The sequence below is a fragment of the Artibeus jamaicensis genome, unplaced genomic scaffold, assembly GCF_021234435.1.
Source record: "Artibeus jamaicensis isolate MK-2021 breed Jamaican fruit bat unplaced genomic scaffold, CSHL_Jam_final contig_1832, whole genome shotgun sequence".
NCBI classification, from domain to species: domain Eukaryota; kingdom Metazoa; phylum Chordata; class Mammalia; order Chiroptera; family Phyllostomidae; genus Artibeus; species Artibeus jamaicensis.
Genome location: NW_026521362.1, coordinates 5,115,476 through 5,141,377, shown reverse-complemented (window position 1 = coordinate 5,141,377; position 25,902 = coordinate 5,115,476). Strand labels below are relative to the sequence as shown.

General features: G+C 42.9%; 1 protein-coding gene across 3 annotated transcripts in view; it reads right to left on the bottom strand.

The window, feature by feature from the left end:
• CACNB4 (calcium voltage-gated channel auxiliary subunit beta 4) overlaps window positions 1–25,902 on the bottom strand; it is a 240,067-nt gene that overhangs the window by 28,842 nt on the left and 185,323 nt on the right. For 2 of the 3 annotated variants that reach the window (XM_037131328.2, XM_037131329.2), the window contains exons 3-10: window positions 25,143–25,262; window positions 23,411–23,533; window positions 15,547–15,677; window positions 13,366–13,442; window positions 11,853–11,872; window positions 11,548–11,628; window positions 10,198–10,256; window positions 2,049–2,158 (exon numbers count right to left, since the gene is read on the bottom strand). In XM_037131328.2, the coding sequence (XP_036987223.1) occupies window positions 2,049–2,158; window positions 10,198–10,256; window positions 11,548–11,628; window positions 11,853–11,872; window positions 13,366–13,442; window positions 15,547–15,677; window positions 23,411–23,533; window positions 25,143–25,262 (721 nt within the window). Of the gene's footprint in view, window positions 1–2,048; window positions 2,159–10,197; window positions 10,257–11,547; window positions 11,629–11,852; window positions 11,873–13,365; window positions 13,443–15,546; window positions 15,678–23,410; window positions 23,534–25,142; window positions 25,263–25,902 lie in introns of those variants that run through there. The other variant, XM_053671843.1, reaches the window with a different exon arrangement.

Below are 25,902 nucleotides of genomic sequence, written 5' to 3'. Positions count from 1 at the left end.
GAAGAAAGAAACAACCAAACAAAAAAGAATGAAGAAACAAGAATTCAAAAAAATGAGAGGCTTAAGAACCTTCAGGACATCTTTAAACATTCCAACATCCAAATTATAGGGGTACCAGAAGGGGAAGAGGAACAGCCACCAGTGGAAAACTTATTTGAACAAATAATAAAGGAAAAATTCCCCAATCTGGCAAAGAAAATAGATTTCCAGGAAGTCCAGGAAGCTCAGAGAGTCCCAAAGAAGGTGGACCCAAGGAGGAACACACCAAGGCACATCGTAATTACATTAGCTGAGATTAAAATGAAGGAGAGAATCCTAGAAGCAGCAAGAGATAAGGGGTCAGTCACCTACAAAGGAGTTCCCATCAGACTGTCAGCGGATTTCTCAAAAAAGACCTTACAGGCAAGAAGGGGCTGGAAAGAAGTATTCCAAATCACGAAAGGCAAGGACCTACATCCAAGATTGCTCTATCCAGTGAAGCTTTCATTTAGAATTGAAGGGCAGATAAAGTGCTTCTCAGATAAGGTCAAGTTCAAGGAGTTCATCATCACCAAGCCCTTATTATATGAAATGTTAAAGGAACTTACCTAAGAAAAAGAAGATAAAAAACATGTACAGTAGAATGACAACAAAGTCACAGTTAGTAACAACCGTACCTAAAACAAAAACAAACTAAGCAAACAACTAGAACAGGAACAGAACCACAGAAATGGAGATCTCACGGAAGGTTAGCAACAGGGGAGTGGGAGGAGGAGAGAGAGGGAAAAGGTACAGAGAATAAGTAGCATAGATGGTTGGTAGAAAATAGGCAGGGGGAGGGTAAGAATAGTATGGAAAATGTAAATGCTAAAGAACTTGTGACACACGGACATGAACTAAAGGGAGGTACTGTGGGTAGGAGAGGGTGTGCAGGGAGGAGGGGAATAGCATTATCAATAAAACATATTAAAAATAAAAAAGAAAGAAAATATTGTGCTTTTAAGTGTTTCATTCTGTATGTGGAAAAACCACTGATCCTGGGATCCTGACCAGACAAGCTCTGACACCTATTTCATTTGGCAAATTTAGCATTCTTTCACAAAGCATTCATCAGACATTCACTGATCAATTGCCATGTGCCAATTCCATGCCAGGAATATAAAGATGATACTTTGTAGCCTCTTTCCAACCTGCTCAATTCTTGACACAACCTTCAACGAATTCTTGATGACATGTTTGAACTCATTTCAGTAGTTAAAAATGAAATGGCACAGAAGACCCCTATCTGCCCATGAGGAAGATGGCAGTCAAAGAAGTTGCCTTTAGAATGTGAATGTAAAGGAGACTCCCAGAAAGTTGTGAGTGGACTACACTGCTCGAAAGGAGCCTTCTGATACGAATGCTGTGACTCACCAGCAGCGCAGACTTGTTTCTGTGGATGGTGAATCCAGCCTCCACAGTCCTGCTCATATAGGGCTTGATAGAGCTAATCCTATCCAGCGTTTTTTTCTTCTGCATCATGGGAAATTTCAACATGTTTTCTAACTGGTGTTCCAAGAAAGACATGTTTAAGCAACCTGCATGTTATTAATAGTGGTTACTATTTCCACTTCAGATGTGACTCTTCTGGGTACTCCCAGGCAGCAGCAGAAGCAACATTAAGAACACCAAGATCTAGCCTTCTTCTAAAGACCTTAGAGGGCAGAACATCTCGTTTCCTTTCATGCCAGCTGTGACTCAGGTATGACAGATATCATTAACCACACACAGAAACTAGGGCAAAGTGGAGATGAGTGGCTTCACACGGTTAGGCAATGACAGACTGGAGATCCCATTGAGGATTCTTCCCACCAGACTACTCATGAGCTAATGGACTAGAGCTGAGATAGAGGAGGCTCTGGCTGCTGTAGGACTCTACTCACTTCTTTTCCACGGAGAGCATTCTCTTCAGTAACCAGTGTGTCCCCGTTCAAAATGGGGAGCAAACTGGAAAAGCCACCCCAAATGCAACACGTGTCATTATCAGTCTGAAAGCACAGCTTGGAGAGTACCACATTTGAACATCTTACCTAGGCTGGACCGAGTGTTCGAACGTTCAATTATTGCTCTCTTGCTGGGATTATTTAGGACAGACCTCTTAGCAAGAGAAATGTCAGCTGTCACTCTCGTTATTGATATCCTATGAATAGGAACACAGAACAAAAACACACCAGTAAAAATGTTTTAGGGCTCTTCAAATGAGTTATAACCACTGTACTTAATAACCACTTTGCATACTATAGTGCAACCACAGTATAATAAACATTGACCACAAGTATTTTAAACAGGCTTTGGCTAGTATTAAAACACAAGCAGAGCAGAACAGAGGAAGATTTAGACTATTTAACAAAAAAAATCACAGCAGCAAAATTGCAGATCTCCCTCCACTGTTGTCTGCCTTATTAGAGTCTCTTTAATGTACACCATGCCAGGAGGCAATGAAAACGCATGAATAAACCATGTTCTCTCTAGGAAACAGCATTACACTTTCTCTACAATTCACAGTTGAGTTGCTCTTGAACAAGACCTTCAAAAACTCTAGATGCCCTGGCATATTCATGCTGTTGGTCAAAGGGGGAAACCTTCTTCATTTTGATCATCAAAGACAATCAACCAGTTGGTAGCTATGTTGCATTCCTGGTGCTCAACGGTTAATTTATAATACATGGCACATGTCTCTACCAGTCCAAAGGAAGGGTTCACTTCTAAGAATATGAAAAATATGATTTCTTTTTTTTCAGGCCCAAGATTCTTTAGCATATTTGCATGTGACTTTGAATCTAGATGGTGGGCAGTCATAAGAAGGCAGTGTGAGGCTTGTACCAGGATGTTTTACGTTAGAAAGTCTCCTGCCATCATGAAAGAGAATAAAGGAAAGGCACAATAAAGGAAACGAACACAGTTCTCCCAACACCAAGTGCAGTGCCTGACTCACAGGGACACGGTGGGGATTAAAGGCACAGCAAATGAATGGTGAGAGGGGTCTACTTGCATATGATTATCAAATGAGAATCTCTGGAACTTATGATTTAAGAATTCTTCATTTAAACTGGGGTTGCGCCCAGTGTCAGACTATTATCTGCTTGTAGAATGCAAAGAACAACTCTCTAAGCCATTTACTGCCACCGTAGACCAACTTGGCAGAGTTCCAAAAAGCAGACAGGGGAGTAGCAGTCCTTTCTCTTCATACTCAGTTGGTGCATCCATTCTCCTTCATTTGCAAACTCCTTCGGGAGTTGGACCAGGGAAGAGGTATAATTACTAATAATTATAAAGTCTTATGTCATCTCACACCTGTTTTTGGACAACATTATCAGCCTCTCCTCTCAGGAGATGGTTCACCTGGCTTCAGTGACCGGAAGCCTTGTGGAGAATTAAAAATATTTCATTTAACAAATTGTCGAAAATTGCTTCTTTAAAGTAACAGACTGTGCAAAAATTCTGGTGCCCTCTTAAAGCAAAGTACCCCTTGCTTGTGTCTTTGTATTTATAAGTTGCAGATAGTCAGGAAGTTTCAAAGTTTTGAACTTTTAGAATTTTTAGGCCCTTGTAAATTACTTGAAACATCTTCACATTGTCTTCTGCAGAAACCAGTTTCTCGAAACACGTCCGGGGCACTGAGAACTCTACAGGAGGTTGAGTGGGCGGGGCTCCAGATTTCCCACTGAAAGCACGGGCAAAGGCCTCTGCATTTCTGTTGTCTAGGATGGGGCTTTCTATATGATTTCATTGCTAAAAGTTTTTCAACTGCTAAAAGACACTGGGAAACACTGGTCAAGTAATATCTCTTCATTTTACCAAGAAGAAAAACTGAGATGCAGAGGGGAAGTTTCACGCGGTTAGTAAGAGGCTAAGGAGGTGAAACCCACAGGCCCCAAGCACAAGGCCAGTCCTTAGTCATCCGAGTTGTAATTCTCTTTGAGTTTCAGTTTTCTTCTCCAGCAACCCCAGCTCTCCAGCCAGAAGCCAAATCATCACAGTGCAGAAGCCCAGTCAGTCTTGGCCACGACCTGAGAGATGGTCAGGATTTGTTCAGGTTAAAGTCACATCTTAGTCTCCATTTTTTCAGTTGTCCCTGCAACTACGAAATCTCATAGGCGGTCCTGTGGATTGGGTCTGCTTGTTTATCCCTTTTGTTTCTGTTCTTTGTTCATTTGTTTGTTGTTTCAGAAATGAAGTTGCTGGTTAGAAGCATAGAGTGAAGTTGCAGAGCAATTCAACTTTCTAGAATAATTACTTTTGAAGGGCCCACAGAGTCTATTCTGCTTAGATGAAGATCAAATATTATGGTTCCATACAAGTCAAATAGTGACCCTTGGTTCTTAAAAGTTTAAGGGATTATCAACAGATGGATACTTTTATTTTTTCTGGGTTATAAACATTTTGACAAAGCCATTTTCAAACACACCCGAAGTTTTGCCAAACACACATACAAACAGAAAAAAAAATGCTTCCTGTATTCCCCACACAGGAAAATGTATGGACAATAGAGGGTTCTTTTTCTTGTCTTGCTTGTTAATAAAATAGCAGCTAATTTGTTCATACAAGTTACTTCTTAATACAAGTACACACGGTTGGAAGGGCTCAGAAGACAGACACGGTCCCAGGAACCCTCTAACAGGACAAAGCAAGAGTTTTTCCCCCCAAGGCAAAGATGTTTACTATTATTAAAATCAGAAACCAAATCTAAACCTATACTGTTTTCTTTTGTTTTGGTAAAAGGCTCCCCAGCAATGTGATTACATTCACCATGAAATGTTATGTAGTTTATACACTTTTGGTTAACTGAAAGTGATATCCTTTCTACTTTTTTTCTTGCTGTATGCTCCCCTTTCATGTCTTTCAGCACTTCCATGCATCTTGTTTGATATGTGTCTCTGAAGAGTTCCCTGGGAGTTTCCTGGGAGGCAGCCTCAGTAGTTGCTGGTCTGTAGATAAAAGACTAAGAGGAGGTCAGTTCCTCAGCAGCCTGGGTACACTAGCAAGTGTCACCAGAAACTAGCAAAACCACTCTTGAAATCTAGCAAATCTGAACCCCAACTGTTACTTATTTCTGTGTCAGAATTCACCATAGTTGCTAGAATCCATCATGATCTGTGAGGGTCAGTTTTCTGTGATTTTCTATGGAAAGATATTACTTTTGATGATGACATATTAATTTTAAAAATTAGTATTTCTATGTTGGTAATGGAACAGCTGTAAGATCCTTCTGTACTTTATCCTTGCTATACGTGATATGCAGTCCCCTTAGTATGTTAATATTTTTTAGATCCTAATATTCATGGAGAAAAGTGTTCCAAAGGACAGACAGGGCACCAACAAGACAACAGGGATGGAAAGCATCCTAGGCCTGAGTGTTCCTCCTGGATGTCGCTCTTGCTGGTTGCAGGACTATGAACAAGTCACACTGTACGGGGGGCATTGGTACTGTGGTCAATGTTATGGTGATGGTAGCTTCGCCAAACTATCTCATGGGATTGTCATTAGGAGAAAACAAGGTAATACATGAAAAGAGCATTCTTAAATAATTATGCACAGTGCCCTATATGGATAGGTACATATATAATGTATACAAGACAATTACTGGATATTTAAAGACTTGAAAAAGTTTCTTTATATCCTGTCCTTAAAAGTTAGTCTACCATGAACTCTCCTATCTCCAGAGTCTGTGATATTTGCATATACTTTGAGGGTGGGAGAATCAAGGTGGGCATGTAATTAAAACCTGCTAATTTAAATGTTCATGTTTGGCATTAGAGTGTTCCATTAATTATCTCTGGTGCTCTTCCACTGATGAGTCCGCATTTCAATAGAGAATGGGAGGAGGAAGGGTATTGATTATGACAGAAGGCACTGTGTGATTCTTCTCCATTTGCTGACTGCAATTATAAGTTGTTTTCACTCTTCATGGCTTGGCTGCTTTGGGATAGCCTCAATTGTTCCCATTTCCTTTTATAAATAAACGCTGTCTTGAATCTCCCTAAGTTGTTTTCTCGGCCTCTTTTCTTCAAATTCTTTCTCAAGTTTTTTTTTTTCTTCAAGTGTTTGACTAATAACTTCCTTCCCCTTTAGATCCGATCTGTGTAACATGATGTTCATTTAGAATTTTTCTCATGATCATGTCTGTTAGAAAGTCTTCAATAACTGCCACAGAGTTTATGTGATGCAGGTGTCAAAAAGCTTAAAGTACCAACTTTATTGAGATTTCAAATAATTAGTGTAAGTCAACACATCACAACTAGTTTGACTGCTCGCTGTTCAGCCTATGAATGGTAGATGCAACCAGCTGAACAAGCCTCAGTCCGAGGCGGGTCCCCAGTGCAGGTGTGTGGTGTGAGATGAGGAGAAGAGCTCCCTGCTCTTGTGCAGCCACTTGGTCCTCACCAGGCTTGTGCCATCGCAGCAGCTTGTCGGGCTCACTTAGTTTATCATCTGTGCACAGGAATTGTCACCATATGGGAACATCCACACCTGCAGGGATCCCTCAGGAACTATTGCATTTGGGCTTTTCATTTTTTTTACACGTGTTACTGTTAGACCCTACGATAGAAGTTATAGCAAAAAGAAATTGTATAAGTAGCTCTAAACTGACTCAATTCCTCAGCTACCAAAAAAAAGGCAAGCATATGATTGTGTAACAATCAAGCTGTTGGACTTTAATCCAATGTGTTGAATTATTTTCTAACCAAGATTTGGAAAACAGTATCGAAGAAGGAATCTTCTCTTAGTAAGTGGATTCCCTTTTTGCCCTTTCTAAAAAAGAAGACTTTCTCCTGACAATTTTGTGTGGCCTGCTGCATCCACGGCCAGTGAAACAGAGTGGGTTTCCAGGAGAACATATTGTGTATGCTGTATCTCTGGGCTAATGCCTTCTGTGTAATTGTTCTCTTGGCTGGTTTCAATGAAAGACTATTTGTTGTATTCTCTCCTTTTATTCACTGGCAAAACATCATGCAGCAGATTGTCATCGCTCAAAATGTAAGGACAGACATGTCAGAGTCTGTCCTCATCAAAGTCTCCAAACACACTCAGCCAGTAGATTCAGTATTCAGTTTCCTGTCGCACTGGCCTCTCATTATTTGAAAGCAAGTGTACTCACCTACTGCCACCTTTAACATCTATCTTTCTCCAACTCGGTCGTACATGAGATCTCTCTGGGGTTGAGTCACTTTCTCCAGCTATTACTTTTGCTGCTGCTGGATTCACCCTCATATCTTGGGCTCCTCTGCTGTGTCATCAGACCCCATGGAGCCCTTGGCATGAGCATTTTAATTCTATTTCCATTAACATCATTTTCAATAGTGTGTGTACTTGCTTGATGCAGACGATTCTCCTTGATTCAAAACAAATCTCTGCTGGTGCAGTTAAACACATTTCCTCATTCTGGGCCTGAAGCCTCAGATTCTCCACTCTTGCAAGCAATAAAGTCACTCATTTTCTCTTTGCCAAATTATAATAATTGTTTTCTTTTTTCCATAGGTCCTACATTTCAAACCTTTAATGCTGTTGTTTATAAGGATGCTGTGTGGGGACCAAAGCCGTCTAACACAAAGTAAGGCTGTGTTATGTATGGGGTGGACTTTGTGCAGCTCCGAGAGCTGTTATGGGGCCACAGAAAGAGGCACTGCTCAGAACTTCCTTAGGTTATGGCACCATGGTTTAAAACCATGTGACTCCAAGCATAGCTGAAGGACGTGTATGTGTGCAACCAAGAACACAGAAGACAGAGCCATGCATGTCAGCTGCCTCCAATCCACGGAGAGCTGCATCTGAGCAGATATTCAGACTCAGATCATCATAGCCCAGGACCAAACCTAACAAACACTATTTAAGTTAAAGAGTCAGAATTCCGCTGTTTCTTTGTAATGCTTTCTTAAGAAATGAATTTCCTATAGCCAACAGTTTCCAAAGAGAAGCAGGTTAGTGGTTGTGAAAGAGATTAGAATAAAAGAATTTATACATTTTCCTCCAACTCCAATAACCTAGTATTCAGTGTTATTCACTTGGTTGTTTTGTAACTACTTTATCCTTTGCCTGTCTTTTTTAAAAAAGAGGGTAACAGGATAAACTCCAGGTTTGCTTATAGCTCTTTGGGTCCACTTGATGCATATAGTAGACACTATTATTTGGTCAACAGTATCTCTATCCTCTTCCTCCTGGGCACACAGCTGGACTATATACGTCCCAGCCTCAAAACTATACTTTCAGGGATCATTTCTATACTTCATTACTTCCTGGCCTCCTTTACAATTAAGTGTGGCCACGTGATCGAGTTTAACCAATGAAATGTGAAAATCAGTGGGTGTCACTTCCAGGCTGGCATGCTCCTGTCCCCACCAGATGACTGGAGAGACCACCCTCAGGCCAAGGTCCCCAAAGATGGGCAGAGCAAGCTTTCTGCCCTATCCTCCCCTCGCTCCACTCTCCTCTGCTTTCAGCTGGGGAACATCTGCCTAGGACTGTTACATGAGCAACAGTAAGTTTTCACTGTGTTGGAATCATGATACGTTTTGGGATGTATTCACTAAGGCACCTTGGCCTCCACTAAGGTACTTAGTAATTCAAATAATTGCACTGAGGCATTCAGATTTGTTGGACTAAAATCTCAATTACTGGAACTAAAAATCTCAGTTTATTTTCTCTGTATGTAGTCCAAGAAATGAATGACTATTTTTAACACAATTATCCAGAAAGTTTTTCTTTTGACAAGTATGTGCAATTTGTATTTAAAGCATTATCATGTTTCCTTTTTTCTTAGAATACCATATTTATTAAAATATTTGGTATGTTGAATGAATATAACTATACTTTTTAGTACATGCTACTTAGGGTTTTTTTATTTCTAATAAGTTTTCAGGTATTTGCAGGCGGTTATTTTATTCACAATGCATTGTGAAAGAGCTTAGTACTTAGTATTGAGTCCATATGAACTTTTTAGCATTTCTCTGCAAAACACAGAAACTCCTAGACATTTTTCACAAAACTTAAATGATGAAATTATCTAATAGCTAAAGACTGAGCCATGTTCATAATGGGTGTGTATAAATGGGTACATAGGATGCACATAAAATAGGCCAATAAAATAACAAGGTAATTTCTAGAAAACAAACCCTGAGTCAAACATCCAAAGTACTATTCCCTACAAAATAGTCACTTTGAGAGGCTTAAGATGAAAACATTTCTTCCATGTTTTTTTTTGAGCAAGTCGAGTACTTTACATTTCTCTCTCTATATGATACACACACATACACATGTGTAACTCCTAAGTATGACCCACCTCGCTCAGCAGGCCACCATATTTATCATAATTATTCTATATTTTAAATTAATAATTTTCATAAAACAAGTTTGGTAAGAATTCACCAACCAGTGAGAAGATAAAGACAAACACATACATTTACCATATTATGCTGTGTATAATGCTCACTTTTTTGCCCAAATTTTTTAGGAAAAAACAAGGGTGTGCATTATATATATGGGTAGTACTAATTCCATATCTATATAAATGTTTTTAATTCTTGTATTTATGCTTATGCATTAAAAGTGTAACTCTAGAGAGCAATAATGATACCCACTGCAAAATAATACCCTGGAATACAATAATAGGTTTTGTTTCTACGTATAAATAAAAAATTGAATTAAAATATTAAAATGAGCCCTGGCTGGCATAGCTCAGTGGATTGAGCGCGGGCCTGCGAACTAAAGGATCGCAATTCGATTCCCAGTTCAGGGTACATGCCTGGGTTGCAGGCCAGTTCCCAGTAGGGGACGCATGAGAGGCAACCATACATTGTTATTTCTCTCCCTCTCTCCTTCCCTTCCCCTCTAAAGATAAATAAATAAAATCTTTAAAAAAATTAAAATGAAAGATTTTTTCCCTGAAAGTTTGGGCCAAAAATGTGGGTGTACATTATACACGGGAGTGCACAATGCATTACAAAATGCGGTAAGTAAAACGAATGGATCATTTTCCTACTCAAAGCCCTTTTTCCCTTGGGGATTCAATGCTATGCTTCATAACTTCATATTTTTAGAGCTCTTTCACTGTATCCTTCCCTGACTGAGTTAACTCTTCATTACAGATCTTCTGCAATTGCTGGAAACATAGATCCACAAAAAATTCCATCATACATGTTTGATTAAAGAAAAATAAAAATACAAAAATATCTATATTCTCACCTCCCATCAAACCTGTGCTTCAGGAAATCAAAGAGGGCTTTCTGCATCATGTCTGTTACCTTTGCAGAGGTGAGAAAAAGAGAATGAGGCAAACACACGCAGAGAGAGAGAAAGAAGTCAAAAGTGGGAGGGAAGGGCACTGTGACTGGGCAAAGGCCTACGCACAGCCAGTCCTCTCCAAGGGGCAGGTTCCGTGGAAGGTGTTTTTCATTCTTCACCTGCAGTTACTAAATTTTCCCCCTTGATTTGCCCCCAGGATGTTAAGGGATAAACCAGCAATATTCACTTGACCCAAAGCAAACCCTCTTCCCTTATCAGGTTCCAAACTACCTTCGGCAGCCCGCCACAGGCTGGCTTTGTACACAGGTGCAGCCTGCCCTTGCCACAGCCTGAGTGGCGCTGGCCTCCAGTGAGGAGCAGCGAGACCCCTCCCTGCAGACCAGCCCTGGGCTCTGTGCTCCTGCTAGTCTGCGTGTTGGTGGAAATTCTCTGTGCCCAGGGCTGGATTGTTGTAGGTCACTCTTCCTGCTCTTCTGCAAAGGTCCCCATGAGAGGGAGAGGGGACAAGGAAAGGAGAGGGACGGGGTGGGGGAGGAGGAGAAAAAGAGGCAGGAAGGAGATGGGACTCTCAGATTTGCCTCAAAGAAACTGATTAATGCCTTGAACAAATGTGTACCGAGTACCCACTAGGTGCTAGCCATTGTCCTAGCTCTACAGGAATGGTGCTCTGGAGGAGGTTGCCCAACCTCAGCTTTAATGTCCCACTTATTATCTATGCTAGAACAAAGTCAAAACCACAACATCTGCAATGTAGTACGTCTAAGTCCTTACTCTTTCCTTCTAACATAGTGCTGTTTAATTACTCTGTGAAGAAGTTCACCAATACTTTTAGTGAGTTTTTTTCTTATGTCCTTTGAAATAAATAAGCAGAGAAATATGTTTTGTGGACTATGCCATCAACTTGAGCACCAGAAGGATGAGATGTGTTGGTGCTTTGAGGGTTTAGTGTTGCTGGCAGATTGTCTATATGTTCCCATGTGCTGTTCATGTCCTGTCTCTTCTAACAGTAACGGGAATGGTTGGGACAGATAAAGTCCATTTCTTTGAATGTAATGCAAAGCAAACCTTTTAACAGAACCTCTAATTATAAATGTTTTGAGGGATAGAATTGATTTCCAAACAATGTAATATGTAGTAGATGAGAAGCCCCGTACTGCACCAGCCACCTTCAAATGCGGAGAGGCGGCTTCCTTTGTACCTATTTGCAAGCAAGCCCGCAGATTCAGCTCCAGATGGCTGTCCCCTAGATTCCTGATCAAGAACTGAAGCATAACAGGCTGATATTTGTACCTCATAACCCTTCAGTGACGGCCCCACTAACACCACCGGACGCATGGATGGCACAACATCATAAGGAGGAATGTGCTCCGTCTGAAAGAGACGATTTGACACTCGTGACAAGGTGAAGTTTACCTCCTCAACAGCCACAACACTCATCATTTTCAGGTCCAACAAAAAATGATTACCACAGGCCCCCGCTGATGAGGCTCACTCATCTCTTATTTTACAGCCAATCAAGTCACTGAAATGGAGCATGGCAGGCACATATGGATAGAAACCTTAACGGTAGATTTAAAAAGGAAGTACAAACTTACCACTTTTTGCTTCTGTTTTGCTAAAAGACAACAATGAGAGCCATATCAAAATACGTCACCTCTGTAAACGATAGCACATGATTTTAAAGGAGGGAAGAATGTATGCCTTGTCCCTGTGATTCTCATTGTCTCACTACCACCCACTCTGCAGAACACAGTTCTGTCATCTCACTCAGGACAGGCCCCCTTTGAAGACATGAAATAACAGACAACTTCCTCCACGTGGAAGGGACCTTACATCCCGATTTCCTGTTGCATGGGGAGGGTAGGTATCAAAACAACACCGGGGGTTCTGGGCCAGCATGGGCCACGCGTGGTTTCCTGCCAAACACAGCACACAGTGTGGCTGAGAACATCATGGACAAAGCAAATGTGGTGAAGAGAAACTTAGAATAACAATTTGGGTAAAAATAATCAGCACCTCCATCACTTGTTATTTTGGGGTTTTGCAGTCCTTTATGCATTCTTAAGTCTTTTAGCTCACTTTTCAGGATAGTGATACATCTTTCCTACTATGCTGCTCTTGATTACAATTAAGTTTATAACCAGTTATTCTTATTTGTTTATTTGTTTGTTTTTGTTTGTAATAGTGAAAAGCTGCAATGCCCTAAATGTCCAGTAAATGGGGATGAGGCAAAACATACTCAATATCTGATTAAAGTGCATTTGTGGCCATCCAAGCAGGCCCAGTCCATGTGGGGGCAACCCAGAGACCTAGTTAGTTCAGAGTCCTGAAATCAAGGACTCACATGCATCAAGGACCCATACACTCAGAACTATTCCGGAACTGATGCAGTTTCCTGCAGCTACGGCAGGCCAGGAGAGACCTTGGACTTGTCATTCTGAACTGGTAATAGGCAATGACCTACCACAGCACCAGTTCTGGGCCAGAATGAAATTAGCCTATACGTGTCAGAGAATGTGACGGAAGAAAAATCCTGCTTGAGTACCTCCACGATTTCCAAATGCATGACTCTTGATTGGGCCACCACTGTCTCTTCATTACCATTAACTTCAGAGCTTAGCTGTCTAGGAGCCAAAGAAAATTGGGGGCCCAACCCTCATCTAGGCTCATTCTCTGCTTCAACCCTCCCAATCTCCACAGCCCAGGCTGTACCAGAACATCCTGCAGTTGCCTGTGGAGATTGGCAAAAAAACAGAGTATTTTTTTGAGCGTCAACAGCCTTTTTTTTAGTTTTAATTGGCCCTCACCATCATCAGGACTGTTGAGTTTATGAACGGAATAATAAACTTGCCTCAAATGGGTTTACACAATGATGAGTAAATAAGATTTTTCAATATTACACAAATATCTAAATTTTTAGTACCACACCTACCCTTTAAATCAAATCAAATTATTATGAAAGGCAAATGAGCCATAAAATATTAAGTAGAAGATTCTTTAAATCAAGCCCTTTAAGTTGTTTACAAATTAGTAAAAATACTTGCACATATGTTCAAATATTAAGCAAGGAAAACATTCCATTACAAAGAGTTTAACTGAAACCCTTACCTGTTGATGTGGGTGTTGCTCGAAATGTCCCTGATACCATTTCTCCAAGGCTTGAAGAAGAATTTCCACTGGATTTCCTAGGATATAGAACAGGAACATAAGAGTCCTTCCCCAGATCCCTTAAAAATGGAACCTGAGAGTACAAAGCTTTCTTTGGCCTCAATCCTCCTGGATAATTCAAAACACACCACATCCTGCTACAGAGAAGAACTTCAAGAATCTGTCCAAACGTTTTCTTTGACCTCATTTCTCAGAGAAAATGGGGAACTAACTGGGATCTGGAAATACTTTGCAAAAATTTCTCTCCTAGGTATTCAAGACAGAAATGAGGCAGCGGAATCACTGGCAGGCATGTTCTTGTGAACAGCTGGCTTTTAACAGACGTGGCCCACCAGGGCACCACTCAGATGTCAAGCACAGCTCAAAACAAGCAGGAAGACCAGGAAGAAGCATTTCTTCTGAGAAGCAATACTGTGTGTGGCCCAGAATGGAAGTTCGTCAGCACGGGCCTCCTCATGGGGCTCTGGAAGCCCCCCTGGAGCCCACAGGGGCCCATAGAGCCTGCCTCTCCACTTCCCCAGTGACCTTCCCTTTCAGTGCTTGTGAGTATGGTCCCCAGAGTCAGAAGCGTCTGATTTCTCATCTTGGCTGTGCCACTCACTAGCCGTGGGTCCTCGGCACATCTTATCACACCTTTCAGCCTCGGCTTCCTCATCTGCAGAAGGAGAGGGTACACCTCCCAGGGTCGGCATAAAGAAAATAAGATCGTGTCTGTAGCTCTCGGCTTTACTCTCACACCTTCTGCATGGTAAACTTTTAGTCCAAAATTATATAAGTATATAATGATATCATGGAAAAGCAATAATAATAAATGAACAACTTTAGAAATAATGATTATACTGCATTTATTATTTCATTTAGTAAATATTTTATTGAGTATCCACTGTTCCCAAAGTTAGGCGTGTAACAGTGGGGGGAAAAATGTAAAATCCCATCACATACAGCAACAGACTCTAGTGGGCGATATTGGTGTTGAACAGATGAATAGGCAAATATATAGTATTTCTGACAGTAATAGATGCAACAGAGAAAACAGGGTAGAGATGGGAAGTAGGCACAATTTTAAATACAGTGGCAGGAAAGGGGCCACTGAACGTGGACATTTAACAAGACCTGAAGCAGATGATGGAGTAATCTGGTGGGAAAGTGAGGGAAAGGGCTCCAATGAGGGCAGACAGCTAGTACAAAGGTCCCGAGGCAGAAACCTGTATCACCGACGTGTTTAAAGAGCACCAGGAGAGACAGTTGAGAGTAGAGGGAACAAGAGGAATTAATAATGAACATTATAGGCATGTTATATGCTACATGAGACTGATAATTAAAAGTGGGGCTGACTATACTTCTGTGATCTCCTATCACTGTTTCAGAGGTTCCCATGTGACAAAGGCAACAGGGCCCCTCACGTAAACACAGGCATTTTCGAAATAAAAAAGGACCCAACAGAAAAAAGAGGTTGAGGGTCAAGAGAAGGAACTGCTTCTATCTTAGGCCTTAGAAATAAATGCTAACTCCTCAAATCGATGCTTCAAGGTAGGCTCACACATGCAGGTTCAGTATGATTCTGATTTTTCTCAAGCTTTGTGTACTCCTGGGACCTGCGTGCTGTGACCTGTGTGGCTACTTCATTAGTCCACTAGGTGCCGATTCATCCGAAGCTAGACAGAGTCGACACTTTATTACCAAGAGTTGGCAGGTGCCCCAAAGAGCCCTGGCTGGGGAAGGTGCTGCTAGTACCTGGACCTGCACGTGTCCCTGCATTCCCTGACGACCTGAGAAAGAGTCTCTGAACGCTAACCAGGAACAGCCGTGATGCCGCCTCCAGCCAGGCTCCCACATCCCACACTGAGAAAGGCGCCCTCTGTGACTCTAATGAAGGAAAGAGTAGGTTCCAAGGAGCGTTTGCTGAGGCTGCAGAAATTCGGGTGGGTTCCAGTGAGGCCGGGCTTCAGGGAGAATGCATGTCTGAAACTCTTCTGTGTCAATTTCAGAAACACCCCATACAAAGAAAAGTATCTTTTACTTTGAAAGCATACAGTTTGAACCTAATGAGCAAGCTTGAATATATCTTAATGTTCCTACCTGCACCCACCCACAAAGTTTAGAGAAAGAAAGGAACCTTACCCTCCGTGAAAACGTCCTCGTTTTTGTTCTTGCTGAATCCGTATGTTCTCCAGTCTAAGTGGACTTGGGATGAAGCCAATCTCACAGCCCTCTTTCACCAGCCGTCCTATCCACCAATCATTGTTATATTTCTGGAATGCAGAAATAAAACTGCTACCAATAGTAATTCGCTTATCTTCACATTCCATTAATTAATTTCAGGGCACCAGAATGAACAAAACATCATTCATACTCTATATTGTACTATATTATACATATGAGGCCTCTCCAAAAAAAGTCCAGCCATTGTTAATATAATGAGAACGGTTTGCTGACATCAATGTAACCTGGCAGCCAAGGAGAGTGGACTGGAATGCGCATGTGTGAACAATGATGACTTCACTGTACTAGTCAGTGGGGGCGGTAGATGCCATTGAGCGAGTATGTGTACTGTGTGGCTGTCACATTCAAAATAACTGAGGAAGTAAAGCAACAAATTTACATCAAATTTTGCATCAAGCCCCGGCTGGCGTAGCTCAGTGGATTGAGCGCAGGCCTGCGAACCATGCGATCGCGGTTTGATTCCCAGTCAGGGCACATGCCTGGGTTGCAGGCCAGTTCCCAGTAGGGGACACATGAGAGGCAACCATACATTGATGTTTCTCTCCTTCTCTTTCTCCTTCCCTTCCTCTCTCTCTGAAAATAAATAAAATATTAAAAAAAATTTGCATCAAGCTCGAACATTCCTCCATGGAAACTATTCAGATGACTCAGGAGGCTGCAGCTGTGGGCTGCTGGTGACAGGCAGCTTCATCACAACACCACACCTGCTCTGCATCACATCTCATGCAGTGTTTTTGCAAAACATCAAATCACCCAGGTGACTCAGCTGTATCTCCCACCCCAGCCAAGATTTGACACCCTACAACTTCTGGCTTCTCCCAAAACTACAGTCACCTTTGAAAAGGAAGAGATTTCAGACCATCGATGAGTTTCAGGAAAATACGACAGGGTACCTGATGGTAACTGGGAGAACTGTGTGAGGTCCCAAGATGCCTACTTTGAAGGGGACTGAGGTGTCGCTGTCCTCTGTACAATGTTTCTTGTATCCTGTATCTTCTTCAATAAAGGTCTCTGTTTTTCATATTACATGGCTGGATACCTTCTGGACAGGCTTTATATAAACACTAAAGTGGAGGTCTACCAACTTTTTACCTAAAGGCCCCGATAGTAAATATTCAGGCTCTGCCATCCATATGCTCTCTGTCTGAACTACTTAAACCTGCTGTCATAATACAGGAGCATCCACAGACAACACATAAACTAGGAAGCGTGGCTGTCTTTCAATAAATGTTTTCCTTCAGAAAATGGCAGGGGGCCACCATTTGCCAATCTCTGATCTAAAGTCAGGTCCTAACCTTTGAATTCCTTTGGTCCTTATTAAAACACCTTAGCCATTCTTAAAGAATATATTTAATAAGAATAAATACACATCAGTGTAATTGAAATTCTTGAAGATAGGCACATCTGAAATGAAATGCATTCAATAGGCAGTTATTTGTCAAAAGCTTTTAGGTAAAAATCCATGATAGTGTCTGTAATCTGCTCTCAGTGGGGAAGAATTTATAATCTTCTGAGGGGAAGCAGAGTTGAGCATCCCAAAATATGCCACCCCAAATATTAATTATTTTAAGGTGATTATTTTCAAGAAATGAAAGTCAGGAAAAACCACTGACCTTTCCCCTAAATGCCTGAAACAATTTAGAGGACCTGTTTCAGGAAGGGAGATATCATCATAGGTAACCATAGTTGGTTAATTTATTTATATTAGATAATGATATCTTAATATGAACTAAGTGTGTTAGGGCAAACCTAGTGAGGCCCATTTGCTCCAAGTCTTCTCTGCACCCCATTGCTAAAGATGGCCCAGCCAACACTTGATTTACCCAACATGGGCTTTTTCATCTCCTTGTGAACTGCCCTCCTGCCCTCTGAAGTGTCAGACCATTAGCACATGCATGTGTGCACACACACACTCTTCTTAGCTCCAGAATGACATACAAATTTTAACTGCCCGATGTGTTCTTGGGTCTCATATTCTTGGGGAACTGCTGTAGGTACATACATAATAAATTTGGGTATTCTCTCCAGTTAAGCTCATGTTAATTAGGTTATAAGACTAGTCAGAAGAATTTGGAAGAATAGAAGAAAAATTATTTTTCCTCCCTCATACCGCCAAATATAGGTTTGCAAATTAAGGTCAACCTCACTACCTGAAGAAAAAGAAGCCTCATCTTACAAAGACTATGCATATTATATATTTGTATGTGGAATTGTTTGGAAATAATCTCCAGATGGCCAAAAGCCCAACAGGAACACCGGAATTTCTATTCGAATAAAGTTCCATGCCACATAAACTTGAAGGACCCCTGCAAAGGGCTCAGTCAACACAGGGTGAGATTCTGTCAACGTGGCCCATTTGATGGGTCAGGGAAACTGCATTTACAATTATGGATTTATGGAATCCCAGGGGAAAAGACACATTTAATCCAGCTACCTGCCTCAAAGGAAGGTGTCAGCTAGTGATTTCCAGAGAGTAGATTTATCAGTCCCATTATTTACACCCTCAGAGACGATTCCCAGAACTTCCTTTATTGTTTTGATGGGTGGTGGACAATATAACTCTCTAGCTTGATCCAAATATATCTACTTTTTCCAAAATGTAACAAATTCATGTAGTACAATTTGCTTAGTTCAGAAAAAAAAAGTAGAATTTATATGCATAAAACATTGACCATTGTGAAGGAAAAATGGGTAGTTTAATTGCCTCATCACATCATGACGTTCTGCCTTAATGCTCAAAAGCAGAAAGATGTGATTTAGGGATCTGGCTTTTATTATGCACACAGCTTCTACACAAGTCATGCATGGCATGTAGAATGAGGCAACACTGGAGAAATGGGAGTTGAATCAATTTAAAATCTTGAACAATCTTGGTTTTCCCATCTTCCTATCTTTTATTTCAGGATAATAGACCTGAAATAATAGGTCTATTTGTTTTGGGATTAACAAGAGGCAAGGGGGACCTTTTAGAATCTTTGGTGCACAGGCCTGGTATTCAAATTTGACCATGGTGGGGTCAAAACAGACCCTGAGTCATAGTTTCCTGGGGCTTAAGTTATTTCCTGAAATTAAGTTAGTCCATTGGAACACTAATTTATTAAATGGTACCCAAGTGACCTTAAAGTGCTTCCTGAAATGGTTACTGCAACGTCCCAATATGTTTTCACTTAGTTCTACAAAACTATAGATAGAGCACACTGAGAATCTGACTCACATAAATAAAAGTTCTCTGAGCTACTTGGGAGAAAGTCGCTATACATAATCAAGAGTATAATTTGCTTATAATTTAGTATAGGCGATAAGGAGAGCAGTAGCTTTTCTCTGCTTTTGAACTTTTTCATTACTGAGACAGTACTGAAAACAGTGCATAATAGATGGCCGCCTAGGCAACGGATGAGAGGAAAGGCTACGACCTAATTACAGAAATGTGTTCATTTGAGTTGCTGTTCCAAGAGCACGGGCCAGCTTGCTGGCAAGGCCACCCTACTGTTGTTCCAATCATTCTCACTTTGATTTCCCTAAAATGATTAGTGCTTTCCCTTTCTAAGATGTTTTCCCATCTGATATTTCAAGATCTGAAACAAGTGGCTCTAATCCACGTAGGACTAGCAACTCAATACCACACATCAAACTGCCAGAATGAAGGCAAAGGCATTGATCAAGGAGCATATGGATCAAAAAGCAACCAACAGGACAGACTGGAAAATATGGATGGAATGGAGAAAAGCGATAAAGTACAGCAAGGTGGGGGCACCGGTGTGTGTGAGTGTGCATGGAGTATTTGACCACATCTCTGAAGTTCTGCTTTTCCTTGGGAACAAAGAGTACTAGCAACTGATGAAGACGGTTGGTCATTTTGGGGGGAATGACGAGACAAAATGAACTTAACCACTCAGATGCCAGGGCACAGGTTTCGGGTCCAGGGCTTTTGCCCTCTAGGCAAATCTGGATACCTTCACCTCACACACTATGGAGGGAGCAGACACCATTGAGCCGATGCTTTGTCAGCTTCCCATTACCAAGGCAGTGTGTCTGCACGCATTTTTCCTGCACGTTCAATAAAGAAGTGTCCCTCTTCCTATTAAAGGGCTGTCCCTCCACTTGGGGCATGGATCCCACCCTTCTTGCCTACTCAAAAACTTTACTCCTTTTCCTCTCTCTCCTTTTCCACCTCTCTCTCTCTGTTAATAACAGCATATATTGGTGCTCCAATAGCTCCTGTCTGAAATGGAAACCACTTTTGATTTCATACCCTCCTCAGTGTACTGCCTGGTCAGTGTCAACTTCCTTGAAAGCATGGTCTCCACTTAATATAGTCCTTTTTCTCCTCATCCCATTCCCCTGGGCTTCCATCTCCACAATTCCAAACAGTGGTCCTAGTGACCTCCATGCTGCTGACCACCATGCCGCCAATCCCCTGTCCATCCTTCACGCCTCACCTCAGGGGGTATGTCACATTCGCCACAGCCAACTGCTTCCTCCTTGTGGATACACTCTTCTCACACTGTCCACATACTGCTCTGTCCTGGTTTTCCTCCTCTGTCTCAACTTCTCCTCTTCAGCTTCCTTATTTGTTGGATCATTTTGTGCACCCCACCTCTGCAGGATGGAATTCCTTTGGGTTTGATCCAGAGCTGCCATCTCTCCTCCCTCTACTCTCTCTTTAGCAGTAAGTGACTTCCTTGACTACACAGCTTTAAATGCCAGGTATAATAAACAAGTGACCCAAATTTATATCTTTGGCCCAACCCTTTCCTCTGAGCTTCAGATTCTTATAGCTAGCTTCCTCCTTGATATCTTCTTTGAAGTGTCCACTCCCCAACCTCTCTCCCCATCCATCCTCTCCCCACCTAAGTAATGAACATCCCAGTTGCTCAATTTTAGTTACGAGCCTGAGTCCATCACCTGTGCTCTTCACTCAATGTCTGCAATATATCTCAAATCTGTCTACTTCGTCACCATGCTGGCTCAATCCAGGTATCCCTCACCTAGAAGGATTCCACAAGGTATCCCACTCCAATCCATTGTCTCTATGGTCAGAAAACTTTAAAAAATTTCATCTCACTTCTCTGCTTTTAAAGTTTCCAATGGCTTCTCATTACATTTAGATAAACACCTGAAGTCTCGCCATTACCTAAGGTTCTATGTGATGTGTGTCCTTACTTCTACGATTCTGTCTTTTGCGCCTGGGCCCCTGGCTCACTGCATTCCAGCCCGATGTCTTTCTTCCAGGTAACTGGCTGTGCCACGCTCTTTTCCCGCCTTGGGTCCTTTTCATGTGCAGAGTCTTCACCTGAGGAGGTTCCTCTTGTTCTTTGTAAGGATGCTTCTTCCTCATCCTCCAGGTCTCTGCTTAAAGGTCCTATTCTCACAAAGGCCTTCTCTGATCACCCTTCATGTGCAAGCGTGCAGCCCCCTCATCCTTAGATTTTAAAAATGTCAGTATTTAATTCATGCCCCCCCCCAAAGCATTCACAATTTGGAATGTTCACTTGTTCCTACCTGTCTCCCCATTAGAACTGAAGTCTGTGAGGGAAGGGACCCTGTCTGCTTTGTTCACAGCTGTCCAATACCTGCCCAAGCCTGGCACACACCGAATACTCAAGAGCTGTGTCTCAGGTGAGTGACCGTACGAATGTAGGTCCCATGGGTGCCATGTAAAGACAGTGAGACATCTGCAGACATCCAGATGTTTGACTTACTTGGAATCAAATAATTAAAATGTTAAAGCTATGCGTATGTCCTGGTGTCACTAACGCCACTGCAGAGTGCAGAGTTTCAAAGGCAATGATTTTCACAACTGTTACACATTTACCAGGCAGGTGTCTCAGTGACACTAGGTGATATGTTTATGTCGATCACATTCTTCAGGCTCCTCAGCTTTCACTTCATTGCTCTACCTTTCCACTCTCCTTTTCCTCAGATGTAATTTCCAATGCCTTCTTTCTAGCAGAGCCAATGGAGACTATCAAGCAGGCCTGTCCTCCTGCATCTGCCCCCAGCCCCATCAGGAAATTCTGTGCACAACAGAGAAGTTCAAGGGAGGCAAGACTTTCCTCCTGACTGAGCCTAATTCTTGTGCCCATTTTCCAGATGCCGTCTTCTCCCCTCTACTCCCTCCTCTCCTTCTATCAGCTATACCTTTTCCTTCCAAAATATTTCACTGGGTTCAGTATCTCAGCGTGGAAAACATGCTTGAATCATTCCCATGTTAAGAAAACAAAACAAACAAAAAAAGCAAAGCCAAATTTTAAAACAATGCTTCAGCTCTTTATCTTCTCCTGATTAGAGCCCAGTCTCCTTTTCAACTCTTAGCATTTTAGGCAGAGAAAATTGCATTCCTCTCTCTAGCCTCCAAATTAGATGGATAAAGGTCTATTAAGTATTTTCATGGGAGTTTCACAGCACCCCTGACATAGTGTATCTAAATGCAAATTTATAACCATGCTCACCCCCATCACAAGTCTTCTCCCTTCTCGGCCTTCTTTATTTTGATAGCTGACCCCATCCTCCACCCTTTCAAGTCAGTCAGAGTAACGGGCCTCCACCCTTCATTTCTGTCCATTTGCCCCTTACCTCTCTCTCCAAGCTGCTACCTCTCTCCATCCTGGCTGCTACAGCCACTCTCCAGCCCCACGGTGCCTCCCATCCTCTGCAATACTCTCCTGGCCATCAGAGTTGGTCGGGAGAGGCTGGCCCCATTCGTCCTTTATTTAAAATTCCTCTCCAGCGCACTGCATGGTGATCAAGTCCAGCCTTCTTGCCATGGCCTAAGAGGTTCTTGTTTTCATCAGGGTCCAGCCTCTCTGCCCCGGCCCATCCCATGTACCACTCCCTACTCACTGCCCCCCAGCCACGCTGCATTGCTCCCAGCTGCCCCTTCTGCCTGCTGCCACCTCCCACCCCAGAGTGAACTCCCTCAGGCTTCACCATTTCTGTAGAGCTTTTTGGCTCCCTGATCCTCCTACTCCTCAGCCTGGTGGTCTCCTGCTCTTCACCTGGATTCCCACAGTACCCATTCAACTGCACTGTGATAGAACTTGTCAACTGTGCAGAAACTGTGTGATTCTCAGTCTCTTCCACCACACTCAGAGCTCCCTGGCAGGGGGTAAACTGAGCCTTCATCTCTGACCTCCCACTGCCCAGCACGATGCCTGACACGAAGTAGGACTTCAATATCCCTAGGTCGTGTGAATAAAAGTTTTGGGTGTCGTTATTTCACTCTCTTGGGTTGGAAGGCTTCAAGTCCTCGTAGTATTGCTCAATCCCTTAAGCTTTCCTTTTCCCAAAGACCTCTGCCCTCTTCTTAGTTCCAACACTTTAATTATTACACTGGCGAGTGTTGATATCAAGGTCAAGGTCCACAGGATTATAGCCCAGATGTTTATAATGACAACATCCCTTGCAGATGGTCCCTCGTGGGTAGGTGCCATGCCACCAAAATCATGTTTCCCTAAGGTAGACCCCTAGAACTATGGCTCTGTGGTCATGCAAGGCGATTAAAAGGTGATCAGAAGACCACGGGTCTGTACTAAGTCCATCCTATGATGACTGTGATCAAATGTTTTAAATGTGTGGTAATACAAGCAATGATCTCAGGCCTCTAAATCTTGGTGAGAAAGAATGGATTTGGAAGTCCCAGTAAATCAAAGGAGGTGATGCATCGGCAGCCCCTCAGGGCCTCTCCGTGGTATTTGGCTCAGAGCTGATCCCCAGCTTTGGCGTCAGAACGGGTTAGGGGCCACCGAGTGGCTACATTTACCTCTTTAATGTGTAGAAAGTCCTTGGCGTCGAAGGAGATGGCCGTGCTTGGGACAGGCACATCCTCGTCCAGGGCACCGCAGTAGCTCACGTTCGTCTTCACAGCAAAGGCCACAGGTTTGGACTGGGCACAGAATCGTGGGGTAAGGATGGAGGGAGGAAGACAGAGGAGGGTTTTTCATATTGGCATGTGGTGTTACGGTAAGATAACTGGCAGTACCAGGCAGTAGGGGAAGTCACTCTTCAAAGGGGGACCTCAAATGGGTTTCACATCCTCAGGCAGCACCAAGACATCTGCAGACTGGACCCTGAAAATGAGTGTGGTGCTTTCCAACACCCCACACGAAAATGTGCCTTGAAGGACTGAGAATGGATGGAAAGGTGGGAGGGGCTGCCTGCTTTGCCCTCTAGCCATGAAGCTTGTTTGTTATTTTAAATGATGACAGACACTCCCACCGTCCCGATACAGGAAACGTGTGCTACGTCTGAAATACAAAGGTTATTGTGGTGGTACGGTTGGCGAGCTGGACCTGAAAACCCGCGGGATCCCATTCAGTAGAATGCCTTATCTTGCCAGGGGGAAAAACAGCCAGCCACGGGGAGACAGGAAGGGCAGAGCGGCTCACACACCACCTACTCCCTACCTGGCAGAAGTCGGTTCTGAAAGTCTTTTTGGACCAAATGCTCTTGGGCGGGTGCCGCCTGGACGAGGTTAAGCAAACCACCAGCCTACACTAATGGTATACTGCGCTGACTTTTATGTGACCACAACGGCCCCAAAACAGACTCTGAAAGAAAACTAGAACAAAAATCAGCCGCGAATGAGCACACAAGGCTCGTGCAGTCCCACGCCGATTCGTCACGGGCTCCTTTGTTCATGCTGTGAACACGGCCAGGGAGCAACATTTGAGGCGGGACCCAAGTTCGAGTCCCACTGATGACTCTTCTGCCCAAAACACCCTTCTGCCAGCCTAACACAGGCACGGCAGGTGTTGGAGCGAAAGAAGATACCTCATTGCCTGCGTCATCCTCCTCTTTAAAAAACTTGCTGTCGTGCATAAGATTTCATTGGGCAAAAGGAGTCTGTGCTAAAAAATAAAAAAAATAGTTTAAAAGACACAGAATGGGAGAGCTCTAGTGACGCTTCTCACTCTGACAGTCGAAAATGCAATTTGTTGCCTCCTGCAGGTGCAGGGACTACTGGGGGGTCCTCTCCTGCGGAGTGTCTGGAGGTCTATTTTGGCAATACCCTCATTGCTCCTCTTTGCTGCAATGCTAGTACTTGTCCAGAGTTCTGAGCTTCACTGTGAACTTGAGGTGGGAGACTGAAACCAAGGGGGAAGAGCAGAGAGAACAACAGGGACACCCAGGGAACAACAGTGCCAGTGTGGCCTGCAGGGAAGGCTAATGTCCCGGAAGAGGTGGAGCGAGCTCGAACCTTAGGAGGCTCCTGCCAACACTGGGTGTGGCCAGCTTGATATTGGCGGCAACTGCTAGGTTGGAAGATGACCAAAAAATTCACCCCCAAACTAAACACGAAAGGGTGAGGTGTCAGTGTGTTAGGTAATGGCCCCTGGGAATGTCAATAAACCTCTCTCAGGGGTGAATGGATCAGAAAGCCTTGCAATCTGGTGCTTGCTCAGGATGATTATAGTGAGTCAGAGAAATCTGAGGCAGGGGAAGAGAGCTGATTGACATTCCACTTGGGAACCAAAGGGGGGTAAGAAAGTCACCTTTGCTCTCTCAAGCTGGATAGCTGCTTGCTGCTCTCTCTCCTGCCGAATCGCCTCCCTGTCTTCTTCCAAAGAGACATCGGAGTCCGACGGCCTGCTCGTGTAGGAATCTGCTGAACCCTGGAAAGGGAAACCCAGAGTGGTTTAGCTGATGCGGAGAGAAGCTTCCTAAAACTGTCCCACTCATAACGAGAAGCGCGTTCTTTTCATTTGCATAGATTGTGATGCATACACTCTGTGCCTTCTTGCGGATATAAATTTAGACGGCAGAATACAGTTAAGCATCTGAATAACTCCAAAGGTAGCAATGCTGTGAAGAAAATATTTTGACTGGATTAAGTGCTAGGAAGTAAACTGCGATGAAAATTATGTGATATTCAGCCCAAATTCCTCTTGTTTTCTGTTCTCTTTATATTAAGCTCACATTCATTTGTGAAATTGAAGTTTAATTCTGTCCTCTTGTACACATATGTCTAAAGAAGGAAGAGGGTCAGCCCATGACAAGAGCTGAATCCTATCTGTATCTTGGGTTGCAGGTGACTTATTTGCCTAGGATTTCAACAGAGCCAAGCAGAATCCTGCATTAGTAAGATGATTTTCTAATTCCAATGTGAACACCACTGAACTCTCTCACTATTAAAACTTCAATCCTGGTCCTACAGTGGCCATACTTGGTCACTATGGCCACTAAGCCATGCACCTTGAGGATGAAAACAGGATGTCCCCAGTTGAAGCCCACATCTAGAAAGGCTATTGGATG